The sequence below is a fragment of the Tinamus guttatus genome, unplaced genomic scaffold, assembly GCF_059628265.1.
Source record: "Tinamus guttatus ecotype Peru unplaced genomic scaffold, ASM5962826v1 Tinamus_guttatus_pri_ptg000806l, whole genome shotgun sequence".
In the NCBI taxonomy this organism is placed as follows: Eukaryota; Metazoa; Chordata; class Aves; order Tinamiformes; family Tinamidae; genus Tinamus; species Tinamus guttatus.
This window is the reverse complement of record NW_028289340.1, coordinates 1,032,230-1,051,866: the sequence shown is the minus strand read 5'-3', so window position 1 is coordinate 1,051,866 and position 19,637 is coordinate 1,032,230. Positions and strand designations below refer to the sequence as shown.

The 19,637-nt window shown below is 40.0% G+C and overlaps 2 protein-coding genes across 3 annotated transcripts in view; both read right to left on the bottom strand.

The window, feature by feature from the left end:
* Window positions 1–145: 145 nt before the first annotated feature.
* Window positions 146–11,695, bottom strand: CDC50A (cell division cycle 50 P4-ATPase accessory subunit A). 2 transcript variants are annotated; one of them, XM_088537531.1, is made up of 7 exons: window positions 11,405–11,695; window positions 7,557–7,673; window positions 6,740–6,847; window positions 5,612–5,699; window positions 5,001–5,144; window positions 3,248–3,454; window positions 146–1,667 (listed from the first exon to the last, which is right to left on the bottom strand). In XM_088537531.1, the coding sequence occupies exons 1-7, from the start codon at window positions 11,672–11,674 to the stop codon at window positions 1,474–1,476; spliced, it is 1,128 nt and encodes a 375-aa protein (XP_088393657.1). In that variant the 5' UTR covers window positions 11,675–11,695; the 3' UTR covers window positions 146–1,473. The 2 variants fall into 2 exon arrangements, with proteins under 2 accessions (XP_088393657.1, XP_088393658.1); XM_088537532.1 differs by lacking the exon at window positions 146–1,667 and adding an exon at window positions 1,875–2,471 and having other exon boundaries at window positions 3,194–3,454.
* Window positions 11,696–17,912: 6,217 nt separating this feature from the next.
* The window catches only part of FILIP1 (filamin A interacting protein 1), a 101,478-nt gene continuing 99,753 nt past the window's right edge, over window positions 17,913–19,637 (bottom strand). Inside the window, exon 8 of the mRNA XM_010213170.2 lies at window positions 17,913–18,737. Coding sequence (XP_010211472.2) covers window positions 18,697–18,737 — 41 coding nt within the window. The 3' untranslated portion in view covers window positions 17,913–18,696. The remainder of the gene's footprint in view (window positions 18,738–19,637) is intronic.

Here is a 19,637-nt window from a genome sequence, read left to right as displayed (position 1 = left end):
CCAAACTTAAGCATTCTATGATTCTATGACTCTATGAAATATGCAACCTCAGAAATGTAACTTGCCTGAATCATATCCACACTTTATCTCTTTATCCAGCCGAACTAAATGCATCTTGGAGAACAGAATAAAACCTCTTAGGAAATGGTTTGCAGAATTTATTAGTTCTTTTTAATATATATTCAATACTTTATCAAGCTAGTTGCATATAAAGTGATCTCCACCATATACAGTACAATTTCTGTGCATCATCTAAAAAAAAAAAAAAAAAAAGAGTCAACCAAAAAGCAATAGTTTACAGGTTACAATTAACATTGAATTGACCCCAAAAAGTTAACCCTTCAGTAATGTCATTTAAGACACTAACCTGCACTTTGCTTCTAACTGCAACATCGAAATTCAGTTTCACAGCAAGCTCAAGCTGTATTCAAAAAGAGGCTACTGTCATCTCATTTTTTCTTTCATTTCTGTAATTCAATATCTCAACACAGCACAAATTTAATGTGTTGTTTACTCCAAACAAGGAAATAGAGTATGACCTTTCCTCTACAACAAAGCCTGCTAGGAATATATATGCCTCAAGAAAATAAGGAAACTCCTTCAGTAGAAGAACTATCCAAACCAGATTTATGAATGGAAAAAAATATTTTAATATTTTCTTGATTAATGCTTGGAGCTGCTCGTAAAAAGCAATAGCAGCAAGCACAATAAGTAAGCTAGTATTAATAATGAATTAAAGCAAAGCAGGTTCTACCTGCAGCAAGCGCTTCCCAGTTTAGATCACACTTTAGAATGGGCTCATGCAGATAATTAACAAATAGATCTTCTGGTATCTTTGCAAGATGCTAGTTTACTGGCCAGGCACATTTGTTGTAAATATAAAAAGAACCCCAAGTGCTGCAATTTACACCACACTTTCAGAATTTAACATAACAGAATTGGGTAGGACATAGGAAAAATATTTAACAACTTATATAAATATATTAACATCTCAGCAAGAAATGTGAGAGCCCATGCACACAACACAGTAAACTGAAAATAACATTAAAGACTTGACTTTTCCTTTCAACAGCACTGACACCTGAATTCTGAAGATCCTTAAAAATGTACACAGTATGTCCTAACAGTCTTTCTCCACACAATCTGTATGCACGGAATCATACTGACATTACACAGCACAGAAACAAGCAGCAGATGCATCAAGGGGACAGAAGCTCTATGCATCGTGTGGCCTGCCCAGATAGAGGCAAACATCAGAAAACCGTTTCTGACAGCAGCAGAGATACAATCAATATAGCTAATTGTATACCCGTCATTCTCGAGAGTTAATCCACAGCGAAGGGAAAAGATTAAAAAACACATATATGCACCCAGCCTCACAAGTGACATAAGCAGAGATTTAGCTTTCAAAACTGGGTCCATTCTGGGCTGGCCTTGATGCACATGCAGTACATTGGTTTTCAGAATGCAGGATTAATTGGGAATGTCTGCACTAGTGTTTCGATTTCCATATTTGTGATGGATGATCAGCAGTACGACTCCTAAAAAGAAGCATATGGACCCCACAGTGATGTAAGCAATTCCCAGAAAGGGATTTTTGCCTCCCATCCATGAGATGGTGCTTAGGATCATTCTTTTTCGTCCATCAAAGCTATGCACAGGATAATCTGAAGAACATTTAGGAAAATAAGAAGCACGTTCCCAAACCTATTGGCATTTTGTCTGCCACATTGAGATACTGGACTTCAATCAGGATCCAAAGACAAACACCCCTCTGTGAATGCCAGAGGTGCAGATATTAATGATTTAGTGTTCTTTATTTAGACAAAGACTAAGCTACGCACTGCGGCAGGAGTGCTCAAGCTCTATTTAAATGAAGAGTAAATGGATACATCTGTCAACTTTGGAAGACAACTTCTATAAAATGAGGGAAAATCAGATTCTTGAATTATGAAGTTTTTATTACTGACATCCCTTCAGTTTTATAAGCACTCCCCTCTGTTTTGCCGCAAAGACCACTACAGCAGCTTTCTACATGAGCACTAGGCAGCAGCCAAACAGATGATTCAGAGCTTTCAGACATCAAAAATTCAGTAACTATGACAACCCTCCTGCATTTCTGCCTACTCTTTAGTTTGCCAAGACAGAACGACAGTCATCACCCACCTGATCCACAACTCTGCTGTTCTGCTCACCTCCAAAGTCCTACATTACATCTTGTTGTTCTCTATCACTGAAGTCAATTGACTGAAAATGTACTCTCAAATTTCTAGGCTAACAACTACCTCTGCTCCATTCTTCTTCTAATGCTTTTCTCAACTCCTTTGCAAAACACCAGCTTCCCATTTTCTTCTCTCAGTGAAGGCAGCCATTTATTTCTAGGCACAGACTGCAGCAGCTGCACAGCAGAGCAGGAAGAATGGGAAACCTGGCACGGCACGTACTGCCGCTGAAGGACCAGCTGGTGAAGACTGAAAGTATCCCCACACATTAACAAAATGTGAGAGAAAGAAGGTTAATGAGAAAGTGACTTTACTCTTGTGAGAGTTCAAGTCAAGGACATAGAAGATATTAGTGCCTTCCAAAATCTGCCCATCAGGCCAAATATATTACTTTTTCCCTAGGATTAATATGCCTCCATTGCCTCCTCACAAAGGCCTCCTGTATAGAAACTGTAGTTCCTGTATAGGAACTACGGAGTCCTGCAAACTACCTATTAGTCAATAGTTTAAAAGTATCGAAGATAAATCGCACTTGAATCAAAGAAAGCAAGCTAAGGTTAAAAAGGTACTGCATGAAAGACTATGATTTTACAGATTGCTCCTGTATTAGAATGCATGTGAAGAACATTCATTCTCTGAAGTAGGCTATCCAATTTTTGTGACCTGGAACTACACTTTTAGAATCATACGCTTCAGAAAATAGTCTTAACTAGTTGAGAGAGCTCAGACTTCATAAAGCTATCCTGAAGTTAAAACTAGCCCCATTATTTCATTTATGAAACCTAAAAAACATTCTAAATTGTATCTAAGAAAGAAGTGCAATTTGATTTCATAAACTCACACCGGAGTATAAGACAGTCCTTCTTCTACACAGTTCTCACTAACACTCCTCAATCCCTGTTTGCTGCCATCTCTTTTCAGAGATCCTAGGAGAGGAGGCTCATTCAGTTTGAGCTTCCACAAATACACACCCATGTAATCCAGCTAACTCTGCTGGGAGCTTCTAAAGTTTTTCAAAAGGATACTGTATGTGATATCCAAGGAGTATTTTCCAGCCTGCAAGGTAGGCTGTAAGTTATTCTTCCTCTCGATGAGGCGGTACAGCTTGCGGAACGTAGGCAGCGCCGCAGTTCGCATCCACACAATGAAGTCCTCGTTGATGAAGCCGTTGTTGTCGGGCTCCGAGTCCAGCATGTACACTGGCTTGGGCCAGTTTACAGGCTTGGTTGTGCCTAGGGTCAAATAAAAACAAAAACAACAGTAAAACACTTTTCTAATGCAGGGCTTGAAATGACACATGGGGAGTGTCCTCAAAATTCTCTCTCATATTACAAGGAACACTTATTAGCTTCTAAATAGTGTGGTCAGCCCGGCTGGCTCATTCTTGTTGCAACAGGGCTGCACTGCTTGAGAACTTTGATTTTTGCAGCTTAAATCATAGTCCATATTCACTTATTCTGATGTTAGCATTGCTCATTACATAGGTTCTCCTCCCCTATTTATATAGATTAGGAAGTTTTACCTCAAAACATTAAGCTGCCTTAGTGAGATAATTCTCCATTATGATTGCAACTCCTCTCCCACTTGCTACAGTTTGACTACCACTCCTCAGACCATGAGCAAATAAAGTTGGGCACAATTTTTCAGATGATGTCACACTGGTGCTTTACGGACTGCTTTCCTAAATCTGTTGGAAATATAATTCTGCACCTGTAGTAGGGTAAGTTATCTGACTTTCTAAGGATAGCACCACTTTGGTAACATACAATTTAGCTATGACTAAGCAATAAATCCACATCAGGTTACACAGGAAGCTGTTATGTACCTTGCATATGGGCACACACCTTAAAGCCCCAAGGAAGATCATCTTGTTAGCCAGACACAATTTCGGTTTACCAAACTGTATTTAACTAGAACAACTGAGAGAGAATTTACTCACTTCTAATCACAAAAACAAACAAACCAAAACACCCCACCCAGAGGTTTTTCGAAAACTTCATACAATCTACCAGTAGACACAGTTAAACAAAAACGCCACATAAAAGGTTTGGTTACAACAATTGCAGGATTTGTTTTAGAGCCAAACCCAAACCCTACAGCAAGTGAAATAAAGATTAGAAATAAAAATTCACGTTAAATACTATTCTCTGATTTTTCAATGACCCAAAGTGCAACTAGAAACATCATTTAATACACACACATGAACTGCTGCAACATAAATTAGGAATTAGATGCCAAAGTGTCACAGAAAAATAATTAATTTAAAACTAAAGAATTGCCACAAAGAGCATTAGGAAACCAGAAAAAAGTACAAGACTTTTTAAAAATTGTTTTCTATTTGAATACCTGTTTGTGTATTTTCAGTTCAACTTTTTCAGTGAACCTTCTTGGTACTTCAGGCTTCCCTGAAGTACCTTTTAAAGTTTAGCAGAGCTTTATATTACATTTATTTATACTATAACATAGAAGTAAAAGGCCTAAGTTGATGATAAGCCACTGACTGAAATTAGTTCTCTGTAGCTTTAAAAAGGCAAGAACAGAATAAAAACAGGTCCTAGTTTCACAGTTTAATGATTGCAGAGAAGTTAAACATAGATTTTAGCTTTCTTATTTATAGGCAATCTTTCTAAACAGTTTTTAAATTTGATTCTCTGCACAGAACTACAGTATTCTTACAGTCATTAAAACGATGTCAGTGAGGTAAAATACAGGCTGAATCAAAGCATTCTTGGAGTGTTCTGGTGGTCTTTTGATCTTAAAATTCCAAATCTTTCTTACCTTGGAAAAGCGCGGTTAAGTTATTTGTTTCTCCTGAAGGATTCCTAAACTTTACATTTTTATCTGTCCACCACGCGATGCCCTTTTTAATCAAAGGAATCGGAATCCTTGTATCGTTATCAATGCGGTATAATTCCAATGTATCTAAGGAGAAATTCAGATTAGAAAAAACAACTTACAAAAACAACTGCACACACACCACTACACTTTCATTTGACAGATGATCCACAGGCAGTAAAACTATCTCCACAATAAACAAAAAGCAAACAAAAAATTGGACCAGACATCAGCTGCCTGCCATTTCTGGCAAGTGTATTATGTATTACAATACAGTTTTATCTAATATGTGCGTCTGTTTAATTGCTTTAACAGCTTCTCGCAACAGGTATTTCCATCCATTATGTGCTGTAAGATTAACTCAATTCTGATAGGCATTTCAAGAAACAAAAAGCAACAACAGCAGTAAAGCACAAAATATCTATTTATATTGAGCAATCAATTCAAAGGGAAAAAGCATTATGTTTTTACTCAAGATTAATTTCCAACACAGTATGAAACATGCATTACATCATGAAAACATCCCAAGTGCTAATTTAAAGGTGTTACCATACCATTAAACATACTGTTGGCAATAGCACCACAGGGAGCAATAGGCTTGTCCTCGTTTGTGCGGTAAGGCTCGCATTCCTTACTTGGATTCTGGCATTTAGAAAGAGAGAGAGACAGGTAAGTCTGCACTCGTCTACCCAATTAACTTGGCTTTTCCTACAGTATTTCTATCTGCACATCTTGAATGCACCACAATAATCTTTTGCTAAATCAGTTATTCACAAATACTTTAATATTGAATATTGAACAGTATAATGATTTTTCTTTTAAAAGTATGAATAAAAACCTGAAGCTGGAATCTCACAAAAGCCAAACTAAAAAGAAAAGGAAAAAAAAAAAAAACTTTATAAGGGTGCTTTCTCCATTAGGAATACTCAGGTATTCTTCTGATGAAGGTTATTTTTTAGTATGAGTCCGTACTGGCAAAAATATACTGTAATAAAAATAATAAAAAAAAGATAAGCATAACATAAAATGCAAAAAATTGCAAGGATTACAGGAACATGCCAAAAGTGCAAACAGAAGAAACCCCATGTCAGCCATCATCTGTAACTTCTTGGAACCATCCCCTTTAGAACATTTCCAAGTACACGTAGATGTTTTTTTTAAAACAGTGTAATTCTGTCTGGAGCCACATAAAGACCCAAACATATTTACATTCCTCCTAAAAATGAGGAAGGGAAGCACTCCGGCCCTAAGCATTACACGGTATTTTGAACAGAATACAGAGTCCGGACATTTCTAATAATGCTGAAATTCAGTACTGAACCTAAATCTACAAAAGCAGGTTCATGTAGCGAGACCAAACCGAGTGCCAAGAACCTGAAAATTGTTTTTCAAGGAAAATAAAAACTTCAAAGAGAATGGAGATAGCAGATCTTACTTGCTGAAGGTAATATGACAAATTTAAACTATTCAACACTGAAAAACGTTCACAGTACACCATTACTATCCACTAACCGAAATTATTAGAGTACATTACAGTCATTTCCTGTAACCAAAATGTCCTCTAATTCTGGAAAGACAAAACCCTATCACTTAAGCATTATTAAAATATATACTCTGGTACATGGAGATTTACGCAATAGTCAGAAGTCAGTTGCTTAGTACTGCCTAGGCATAATACTTACAAGCAATGAACTGTTATCTCCATTTAGCTGACTGTCATCTCGAGATTTCACATACCGACGATGGTTTTGATAGAAGTTGGAAAGCCCATAATACATGAATACATTGCTCTACAACAAGCAAGATGAAGCAAAATGGATTTTCATTCACCCAAAGAAGAGAGAGATCAATGAAATACATTAAAAGAGTGACTGAAAGATTAAATTTTAACCTCTGAAATTTTGTGTTTATTTTACAGCAGCATTAATAATGAAGCAGCCTCAATTCTCTCCTCCCACTGACAGTGCCCGAAGAGTTAGTACTCCTCCTAATCCTAAAAGCTGGTATCCTAAAGTCAAACAGCATCAACATGCCATCAGTAAGACGTCCATCAGTGTTAAATTCCAACAGTTATCCTGTCCAATTCTAAGCACTGAAGTGTTGTTGTTGGCCTCCAGTTTGTCAGAAAACATCTGATTTTTCTAATTCTTGCTGAACTAAGCTTTTCTTACTCATGCAGGAATATCTAGTCTACTGGCTAGCTATATGACACATACTAAGCATGTAGATGGTAGATCTACATACACATCACAGAAGTTTTTCAGCTAATATTACACATTTCCCACAGATTTTGGGAATTCCCCATTAATACCAATTTCAGACCCTGCTGAAAAGGGGCACAAAAATAAACATACAAAGTCTATCAAATCCAAGTGAACAAGACCACTAGAAACAGCCTTTTCATATGGAAAAGAAAATAAGCCTGAAGTAGTGCAGCACTCTTTCCAGAGAAATCATAATAAGCCATTCTAATTCTACTTTATATACAAGTTAATATACCTCAAATGAATGCTCCAGTGTGAAATCGATAGTGCAAGTACAAGGTGGTGTGCTGTCCCAGGACACATTTAAACATTTGTTGCAAGGACTAGAAGATTCTGTTCCTGTATAATCAATCTATAATAGGAAAAAAAAATCATTAGATTGTAATGGTAGAGTGAAAAAAAAAGATTAATATGCCAAATAGCTGATGTAGATTCATTTTGCAGTCTTTGTCCACCTCAACTCCAAAATCTTATTCAGATCTAAAGGTTCAATTTTTGCCTCAAACAAACTTAACTCTGGAATGGACCATTACTGATAGTCAAACAAAAAAGAAAAATCAGATGATATTCTGATGTTTCTAAACACACATACTCTATATATAATGGGCAGATTTGGGGGCTTGGATATTTTCCAAGAGGTTAAGAATCAGTCCAGATATTCAGTATAAAAAATACTTTCACATAAGATTTTGCTTTGCTGCTCATATTTAGGCATAAGTTTTTGGTTTGCCAAGAACAAGAAATACTCACAAATGGACAAGACGACCATAGGTCATAATCTGTCTCATTCAAAATGGTTTGTAATAATATAGCTTATTAGTGAAAATAATATAAAACCAAACTTAAGCTACAAGATAAACACATGCATGACTTGGCTCTGTGACCCAGGCTGACAACAGTTACTTGTCTCCCTTAGCTCTCTCTTGCATTCGCCTTGAGCACGTGAAGGGCAGGAAATAATTAAAGCCAGCTCAGCAGGTTGGCTGCAAGCGTAGGACGAAAGAAAAGGGCGACAAACTATTTTAGAGTAGTATCATTTGAAGCAGTAGTTTCAAGGAATGACTGACGCCTGTTTTTCTGTTATCTCAGATCAAATCCACAGTTTCTGTTCTGCTGCCAGATTTCTGATAAGTGAGATCCCCCTCTATCAGACCTAGCTGCAGCAAGTCAGCCTCAGAAGCTGTTAGAAGGGGACAGGCAGACAGGATCCCGTGGACTTTGCTTTCTTCACCAAACAAGATTTTGAGTCTGTGTTGATCTGGAAATAGCACTACATCAGTAGTCCCCGAGAGGTCTATTTAGCTACACAGACCACCATGGTTCTAAACAGTCCACAGATCTCATTTATTCACAGCTAATCGTTCTGTTTTTCTTCCTCATGCTGAAGCAATCTTAACAGAGCATTTCCCTTAAAAAAAAAAAAAAATCATATCTTAGAACTTCTGCACTGACCAAAGAACCATCGCAAATGCAGAGCAAAATTCAGTTCTTTAAGACCGCAAAAGATCTTGAGACTCCAATTTTAAAAATAATTTAAAAATAATACCCGACATTCAAGATGCATGCAATGGCAAGCTACTTTTTTCCCCGTTTTCCATTCCTACTAATGCCTTGATTTGCTTGCCTAAGCACTGCTACAGCTTTCGGAGTGGTGGAGCAAGAGCATCTCTTTCATATCTTTTTTTCTGGGGGGGGAGATATTGCTTAGTTCTTACTATAATTTAATACACTCTGTAAACATGATCCTTCCCCATATAGGGATGAAGACTCTTCCACCCTTTAAGAGTACAAGCCAAAAACAAACATGCAGCCTTTTCTGATTCTCTGCCCTTATAAACTGTTTTTGGGGTAGTCCCAAGGTATTTCATCCCCTTTGAAATCATGAGAAAGTGCTGAAGAACAACTAGTATAAAAGCGCCATGATTCCGGTACATTAAAGCCGTTGGAAACCTTCCATATTTGAGCTGAAGAGTGTTTATAAAGGAAATCAATTGAAAAAAAAAAATCTGCATTTTGCTGCTCAATCCTTGCACCTGTATGAGAACAGCGTAACTCCCAGGACAACTAATGGCTACAATACTTAATTCCAGGAAATTGCAACTGTACAGGTATGTATTTTGGGGTCACACCTCCTATGCAACTCCAGTACACTAAGTTTAGAGACATACACGCACACTTTACAGCAAGGCTATTGTCTAGAAGGTGGGAATAAATAACTAGCTCTGCTTCCTGTTCCAATTATAGTTTAAAAATAGCCCAGTCACTGCATCTGGCTTTCAGATGCACTGGCTCCAGGAGTTAAATTTACAGCTATTTGTGAATAACATTTGGAGGTTACTATCAAAAGCCAGCATGCTAACCCCAGAGGGAGCCACCCAAGCTGGAGATACAGGCAGTAGCTGTACCTTACACTGCACTCCTCACTAGTATTTAGAGGCCTCACTAGTATTTAGAGGTTGGATTGCAGAACAGTTCATTTAAGTTTTAATACTGCTACGGTACTGCAACCACTTATTCTAATTTCATCTTGCTTCCAAATGTGAATGTCTCCTTCTGCTTGGTCGGGGACTGTGAAGGGGAGCACTACTCATGCTCTGCATTCATCTATGGCTTTTAGTACTGCATGTGTTAGGTGAAAAGATGTAGTCAGTGCTTATAGCTCTGCAGAAGCACAGGACTGAGTCGCTAAGCAGCAATAGTATAGACGATCTCTGAATGCACCCACAATGGAAATACAAGATAAAGGATTCACTTATATTTGTGCACTCAAATGAAATCCTGGTGCATATTCTGTCCTTACAGATCAACCCATAGGAAAGAGTTTCACTGGTCCATCATTGTAAACAAATAAGAGTCCTTTGGAAAAACAGAAATTTATCTTAAAAATTACTTCAAGGGGGCATTAAAAAGCCTACATAGCCATGACACCTGGACAGTCTTCTCTGATGCCACTATGTTGACTTTCAAATATTATGTATATCCTCAAACAAGAAGTATTTTTCCCTTTTCCAGTGGCTTCTTTGCCACTGATTATCATCAATTAAGGCACTGTTCTGAATACTACTTATATGAAAAGACCAGGTTATCTAAGTTACTGGAATGTCTTGATCTATAAAAGACAGAATCTCCAACACTCTAAACAACTGCACCTTCCCCAACTCATCTTGGGCCCATTAGCCTACCAGAACTAAGATGTCAATTTGCACTTGTGCCTTTGAGCATAAACTGCTTTCTAGCCTGAAGGGAAACTTCCTTACAACACAAATAATTCTGCTATCAAAGGGATACAGTTCAGTTCTGAGAAATACTGAGAAACTTCAAGATAGCAGCATGGCTGATTTTCAGACATAAACGACTTTCAGCTTTTATATTTAGGAAAAATAATAATTAAAAAAAAAAACACACACACACTTGTAATTAAAAAAAAAACACACACACACTTGAGGGCCTCATTCTCTCCCATCTTTGTTGTTAAGCCTACCTCTGAACATACTGGTTCCTAGAAAGCATCTGAAATGATAAACTGTTAACATGAAAATTACAACAACGTATTCACCACAAAGATCTGTCTTGAAATCCTAATTACCTTGAAGTCACAGATATTTCCTACTTCCATAATTTACCTCATGAATGATGCACACACTTTTTTTTTTTTTTTCATTTTTATACTGAAAACACGACCAACACCAAGATGTGTGTTGCCTGGCATTCATTTTCCCAGAAGTTCACTTAAACCTGACAGGGGTACCACAACCCAAACAGCAGATACTCCTTCAGCTCAACACCGAGCCAAAGTAATTAACTGTAGTTCTAGAGAGAGCACAGGTGTCAAACTGGCAGCACCGGCCCGCGCTGCCACCTCATCCCAGAGGCCACAGAAACCACCTCCTCTTCCCCTGCCTTTCCCCGGCAGGGCACCGGGCGGCTCGCAACATGTCCCACGACACCTCTAATCCCACCTAACGCCGCTCCGGCCCCGCCAGGCCCCCTCCCCACGGCCCGCGAGGAGGCCCCGGGCTCGGCCGGGCCCGCTGGGGCCTGGCGGGGGTTCGCTCGGCCGCTCGCTGCAGGCCGCGCCCGCACCTCGTACTCGCGGATGTTGTTGGAGGTGACGAAGATGCCGATGCCGATGGGGATGAAGATGAGGCCGATGATGAAGAAGGCGGGCAGCACCGTGCCCGCCGTCAGGATGGGCTGCCAAGCCGGCAGCCGCTGCTGCTTGAACGCCGTGTTGTCCGGCTTGCGCGTCTTCACGGCGCCACCCGCGCCGCCCGCGGCGCCACCGCCCGTCAGCCCGACGCCGCCCGAAGGGTGCCCGTCCGCCTCCTCCTTGGCGCTGTAGTTCACGGCCATGGCGCCGGCCACAAGCAGGCCCCGAGCAGGCCGCGCGCTGCCGCCGGCACCGCCACCGGGCCCCGCCGCCGCCGCCTCACGTGACCACTGCCGCGCCTGCGCGCCAGGCCGCGCGCGCGCCAGGCGCGCAGCTGATGACGCACAGCGATGGCCACACCCCCAGCCCCGGGCTGGGAGGAGGGGAGAACAGACGTTCCTGGCTGCGCATGCGCACGAGCGCGAAGGCCGCGGGCAGGGGCCTGCGCATGCGCCCCCCGCCTCGTTCCCCTCGCCCGAGGCGGCGCGCATGCGCGTTGCGGAGCGCGGTGCTGCCGCGGGCGCCATGTCGGGGCCGTCCCCATGCGCGCCAAGGGCGGCGCTGGGAGAGAGGGACGGCCTCCTCCCGCGTCGTATCCGCATCGCCTGCTGGTGCTTTTACATTAAAAGCTAGTTTCGTAAAGACTGTATAGAGCAGCCTGGCCAAAGGCTAGTCACTGGCTATGTACCTGTATACTGTTCAGTAAGCATTCTGATTGAAACTTTTTAAGCTTTTTAAAAGTCTGCCTAAGACTTTTTACACGCCCAGGGGAACAAACGTCTTAAAACGTGCCTGTATTTTAGCCGTCCGGAGGCTGGAGGTATCTCCAAAGGCCACTGGAGGGAGCACTTGGCTACCTAACAGCTCCTTATGCCTGTGCAAATGCAAACCCCCTCCTATGGATAGGAAAGCTTGTCCCTCTCTTTGAAAACTGCATGGAAATTTTTTAGAAAAAAACATATATAGCGTATTTGTGTTACAAGTATATGCTATTCCTAATTTGCCGTTTCTCTTCTAGTGGGTTTTACCTTCTCCATGATCTTTAGTTATCTACTATCATCTTTCAGTTCTTTCAGAAACTTCTTCAGCCTCCCAGAAAATCCAATGAGGTGCCTGTTAGGATCCAAGGAAGATTCCTGAAGAGCCAAACCCTTTTCTTGAAGGATGGCATGGCAGCTGGGCCGGTTTTACAGAGAGCTTGGAGAAGTCTCCAAGCATCAAATGCCCCTCTGATCCAGTGCTTGTTTTGCCGTCCCTGTCATCCCAGGGATGCCAAAGGGATAAATCTGGGTTGCAGGAATTGAGCAGTCAACAGCCAATTGTGGTGGAAGACACACTGTAGTGGATACACTGTAGTGCATACATACACACCTATGTAAAGCCAAGCAGCAGTGCATCCTCTCCATTCATCACGTGTCACCAGCTCTTGGGCCAGACATCCTCCTAGAACTGGGAGTCTGGAGGTGGCATACTTCAGAGGTAGACTCAGCTCGTCCTTGCTTATGTTTTCACAAGCTGTCTGATCACATTTTATATTTTTTTCAGTTCTTGGTCTAAACCAGGTAATTTTTTTTAGGAGTTACTTTTTCTTCCTCAACTGTTACACTCCCTGTCTCCTGTTGTCTTGCTTAAAGAATCTTAAATCACTCAGTGACAACTACTCTTCTCTGGTAACCATCTGAGGGCAATCACCCTTCACTGTGTAAGATAAATGGAGTCACAGGTAATTAAGGCTAATTGGCAGCCATATGGAGAAGTCTGGAGAAAAGTGCACTATATGGCACTGTCCTCATTACTGGACCCTGCAGAGTCCCCCCCAGAGGACACATTGAGGGGCGCCTCACCACAGCAAAGATCAGGAGTGTCCTGGCCAAAGCCTCAGTTTCCAACCTTGGGAAATGTCCTCCTTTTCAATACCGCTCTGTGAAGGGCAGGAGAAAGGCTGCATTGCACTTGTTTGATACTCAGACATTGAGTTTCAGTGCTGCACTGATGATCAGGACTGCAGCCTGATTGCAATGGACTGTTAGGCTTTTAAAAGGACATCTCCCGGTATCTTGAGAATTCCACTGTTTACACCAGAAAACATCTTTATAACAGCCTCCCTGGTTTCCACACTAAGCCCCTGCCTTTTCTGAACACAGCGGGTGATGGTACAGCACACATCAGCACTGCAGATCACCCCCCTGCCCCAAAAGCAGCCAAAAGGATGGGGGGAGGGAGGCTCCCTTTCTGCAAAACCAGGCAGCGAGCGCCAGTGCACAGGAGAGCAGAAGGCCCTGAGGGATGGTAGGAACAAAAGCTTCCGTGAGAGGCTTTTGGTCCCACCAGAGCCCCCCAGGTAGCTGCAGGTGACGGGGCAGCTGCAGAAGGAGACAGAGGAAGAAAGATAATTCATCCTGATCCTCTCCAGGCTCCTCCTGCTGTCCATCCCCAATCTACAGAGCCCTCTAGGCACCCAGATTGGACTGGAGCAACAGGCTGTGGGGGCCACCAGGGCCTGTGCTGTGCTACGCACAACCATGAGTCTTGTGTCTGTGACTGCATTTAGGCCTCTATGACCAGATATTGTTACACCCCAGTGGGCCATGTTTGCCCACAGGTTCATATTTGCATTTGACTTGCTGCCTCCCATTTTTCCTAGTTCTTTTCCTTTGTGCCTGATTTCAAACATCCTATGACACATTGCCCCCCTATTAACATATGCGTGCACGTTGTACACTGCCCTTTAACATGCTATGGGCCATGCTAATCTGCTCTGGGGATAAGGTTGTGTTGTTTGAACACTTAAATTCACACATTTCTGCATAGCTACTGCAGTTTTCCCATTTAAAATTTATCCTTTGTCTATAAAGCTTTTTGCTTTCCTCCCCGTAGAGTGCTTGGGAGGTGGAATGGGGAGCCTGGGGCCATGGTGTGTTGATGGCCCACTTAGGGTCTGAAACACACAGTCCTTCCTGCAGTAGCAGCCTTTAATCTCCGCAACAGACAGGCAGGCAGAGCCTCTGGGTAGGTAAAAGGTGTTTAAAATACAGGAGGCTGCAGGAGGCAGGTAGTTTGTGGGCCCGAAGATGTTTGGCTGAGGGGAACCCCTGGAGCAGGGAACAGGAACCGCTAGGCTTTGGTGACCCATCAGGACATTGGAAGGACACAGGCACTCTCTGAATACCGCCTTTTAGCCAAAAAACTAGGTATGGGGTGAGGGGAGTGACTTGTCCTGAGAGTTTAACTGGTTAATTAGAATCGACATGATTTTTCTCTTTGCCAAAATAATCACAGCAGTATCAATCAGTGTGGATGCAATCGCAGGATATATCTTCTGTTCTTTTGAGAAATCAGCATAAATATTTCATAATACTGGTTTTACTGCAAGCTAGGACCTTGGATGGATGTTCTTCCAGAGGTTTATGCTAATGCAAGTTCATTTATATTCAATAAAGTACAAAAAAATAGTATTCACAGTATTTTACAGGTAGGTGGTTTGCACTGTCATGATTACACTTCATAGAGTTCACTGTCTGTAACACTGACATGCTACAGAGCTGAAGCCTCAGTATGTTATATCTGTTAATCTTTTAAGGCAAGGAAGAAGAAAACATACCTGACTTCTTAAGAATAAATATTAACATTTCAGATTTTCAATTTGGAAACTCAAGTGTGATTTCAGGGGTAGAAATACGAATGTATTGTAGTTAGTCTAAAAGATTCCCAACTGGCAGTTATTTTGTAATTGTATTTCATTAAGGCCCTCAAAGGATCTTCTTCTGGCACTTACCCTGTCACGCTGCGAACTTACTTCTAGGAAAGATTTAAAAAACTAATATTCATTAACTTAAATTCCAAACAAATAAAACTTTATGCTGTGTTAAAACACAGCAGTTTATAAAGTAAACTTCTTAAGGCAGGTAAAATGCATCAGCTGCCAAATAGATTATGTTAAAAAGCAAATCTACATTTCTAAGTAAAAATAACCTTTAAATACAAGCCATCTACTTAGAAATTAATATTAATGTCCAGAGAAAGAGATCAAACTCAGCAATTCACAGTAGAGAGTGGAGAATTCAGAACAATGGCCTCAATTTTCTACTTACAGCTTGTTTTCTGCATTGCAGGGAATTGTATAAAGCAAGTAGTTTTATCTCCTGCTTGTGTCTAATTATGTTTCAAGATGAGGGAAATGCAAAACTCTTTCTGACTATAAAAAAAGTTTTTCTCAAGAAATTAAATAATTTGTTTCTTTTTTAATAGACTGAAACTTTTAATGTTATCACATATAATTACGCTAACCTAGATCTTTCCAACCTCTATTAAAAAAATGAGTTCTTTAAGAGAAAAGCAGATTTTTCATTAATTTTCAATTGTTTAAAGTTATGAATGTCCAAAGCCTGTATTGTCTTAACCGGAAAACTTTATAATTATTTCCTTCAAAAGAGAACACTTATAGAATGAACCACCTTTTCAAACTATACTAATACATTTTGTCCAGAGTGTGCAAAGTATAGGCTAATTATGTGGCTAACAAACTTTCTCTAAATTCAAATCCAAGTTAGTTAATGTTTTTTTTAAAAAAAAAAAAAAACTTTTTTTTTTAAAAAAACAGGGACATGAATGCTTTGGAAGTGCACCACTGGAAGTACACCATTCAAAGTGCCCTTTACATACCTGGATTTTACCCTCCAGGCATTCCGATATATATTTTGATGTATTATTTTGAACACATAGCTGCTTTCAGGTGTCAGATCAGTCAAAAATTATTATTTTACCCACAGAAGCCATCTTCAGCAACGAGACAGTAGTTAACACTACTGCTCTGTATGGCCAGCGTGATCAGGGACCTACTCCAACGTGCAGCAGTTCATCTTTTTTTTTTTTTTTTAAGTAATTGGATTCAAGTATACATTTAAAAACCTTTATTTTAAAAAAGCTTAAAATCTTAAGGGGTTTTCAGAATGCTAGATGTGTATCTATATGTCAGCCAAAAGGGGAAGACTTACACTAAACGAGTTTTATATGAAAGGATTCCTAGACAGGAAAATATTTTCTACCTTTGCTGAGACCTTTTAAAACTTAGGCTCAAATTCAGAATAAGGGGTTTCTTTTTATGTTTTACGCATATTTAAAAGTAGAAGTTTATTTATTCCAGGCATGTCACCGTGCCTTTTAAATAGCTGGCAGTTTCATTCCAGATGAGCTCAGTATAGCTGTTAATACAGGTAGGCGTTGTTTCACAAATAACTTTTGAAAAGAGAAGATCTGCATACTAACTATTCTACGATACACGCAGTGAAGTAAGTGGAATGTATTAAACATGATTCACCTCGGTCCCATCACTCTCTGCAAGCTGGAATTCTTTTTGACTAGTAAGACATGATTTACATGATCTACAGACACAGGTATATTACTGACACAAAGTGTTTGCTTTAAGAAAAAGCACTCCTGGTTAAGAAAAAACAAACTTGGCGTACCAACTTAAGTCCTGGTATAGGCAAAATATGCCTGGACAGGGAAATGGTATAAGCTCTACCAACAGAATGACTCTTTCGCAAGTATAAATGGCATTTATTGTGTTTAGATTGCTGAGTATAGCCATATTAGTAAAGTTTTTACAGTGCAGATAAACCCCAAGAAAGCTTATACAGGCCCAAGATACCCTGTCACTTTACAATTTCAGCATTTGCTGCAGAACTCTGGTCTAGGAAGAAAACAGCTCCCATGGCTGGAAAGCAAGCTAAAACATGAAGATCAAACTGACTTCATAGCAATGCGTTATTACAGCTTCAAAGATGAACTGTTCTAGCCATCTCAGCGGGACACTGAGCTAATGCTCCTTCTGGCATAGCTCCTGCTGCAAAGCAACACTGCTTTATCTTCCAAAAAATACAAATCACTCTGTTGCTCCCAGTAGCTTCTACAATTTAAAGACTGCAGTATTTTGAATATATCAGTGATTTAAACTGGAAATAATTCATTATAGAATACATAAGAAAAAAAGATATTTTATAGGTTATATCTGGCTTCATATACATAATTCACTCAAAAATAATTTTAAGCATTGCTGCCACAGAGTTTTCCAGACGCTATTTGAGAAGCTACAGCCACCAGTGAGAAATGCTCAGTTCAGGATACAGCAGAGTGCCTGGCATCTCCCTTACACCATCCTACCAGGCTTGCACTAAGCGTCCCCACCATACACAGCTGACGGATTTGCCAGTGCAGTGAAAGCACAAAGTTAGAAACAGATATACCATTAAGTGCTTGGAGATACATTCTTCATATCATAAACAATGTTTGAATCAGTTTTACTCTCTATTTTACTTTTCTGAAATGCCAAGCAGAAGAAAAAGCAAGTATCAAAGCCATGCTTTCTGTCCCTGTAAACAAAGATATGTGAATACTGTCAACCTTAAGACACTAGAGTTAAAATTCAAACACTTGATTACATTTGCATAGTTGTGAAAATTTATTAATTACAGTGTAATGAAAATCAACTCTTTTGGTACAGGCAGAAGTAAAAACATACGTTATATAGAAAAAAAATCACAGCTTTAAAAACTGGCTTACATTGTTTAAAATGAGTAATTCTGGTTGTATTTCAAGGCATTGGACTTCAGCACTTAATTTTATGCCAAACCATCACACAGTGCAAGAAATATTCTGCAACAGTACAAATTCTATACAGCAGTCTTCAGAGCATTTAGTCTCACAGAATCATATGGTGGCAAAATTTGTGCTGAATACTTTTCCATTTAAAGATAAAATGTTGCTGAAGTTAAATTTTACTTTCTTTACATACTCTCTATTACAAAAATATCGAATTGCAAATTTAACAGTGTATTCTACAAATAAATGCGCCATGGACAACAAGAATTGCAACTCTGGGACAGTTACATTACAAAGTGTATTATAAAAATAAATTATATAGCAAACATCAAACAAAATCAAGCACGTGCTTTAGGCTTTGCAAATAAAAGTGAAATTCAGCTGGCAGAAGGACTGCTACTCTCTCTCTGACTATGTACTCTCAAAATATCAGCAAGGCCATTCATTCTTAAAAGTTCTACCAAGAAAAAAATATATATAAAACCTAGTGGAAGCAATAAAGTACTTCCAAGAAAAATCAGTAGCACAAGTGACCCTGGTGTTGACAGCAGAGAGCTGCTGCAGTGATCCATCCAGCTGGTGAGGAGGGTAGTGCACACACAGAGCATCCATCGGGGCTGGAGGCTCATCTGGAGTTCATGCGTAACTGATGAATGATGACGCTCTCTAAAAGACAGCAAAACGTGCCCTGTTACGACATTGTAAAGAAACTACAAAAAAGAACAATTACAGGGACAGTGCAAAGCATTTTTTAATAATTATTTTGTGGACGACTTCTGCGTCTCTCAGATCACGGTTGGATAGAACTGTTGTGGCTATTGCTCCAATGGGAAACTGTACTAGCAGGAGGCGAGCACTCGGCTCCCTCCTCAGCGCCAAGACTGTCACTTGGTTTTCCCTGCAGAACAAGGAAGAAGGAGATGGGAAGCTGGATATTTTCTACGTGGGCAAATCCATCAAACCCTGCTGGGAATGCTGAAATGAGGATGAGGAAGAAGCAAGAGGTCATTTCTCATTTTGGTTGAAATGTGACTGAGAAACCTGTATTGGATTGTCCATTTATATGCTCTGTTAGCTGAATCACTTTTTCCAATAAAGTATTTTATTAGAAAATCTTTAATTAGTTTTCCTCACAAGTAGTAAAAAATCTGCTTGAGTTTTGCTGTTGATTGTAATGGGGATAGATGTCAGCCACACTATGCAAAACTAAGCGTGTATTTCATTTTTGAAAGGCTGGATTTAAATTTGCCACATGTGTAAGAGAAGAGATCCCTGACTAACCTCTAGGCTTGGCTGAAATACTCAATAATAATGACCTGTTCTTCTATTTTTCTATCTAAATGCACTTTTCTTACAGACAATTATTTTAAAAAAAGTATTTAGCTTTGAATGACATTGTCAGTGTATTTCTAAAAAGATGTATTGTATGGATTTGAAACAATACGGCTGTATCACTGCTAACTAGAAACAGGTAATAACACATCATGTCCATCATATCATTATTCCATTTTACATTTTTATTAACTTGTGCCGTGTACTGATTGCTGAATAGTATTTGCAAAATCT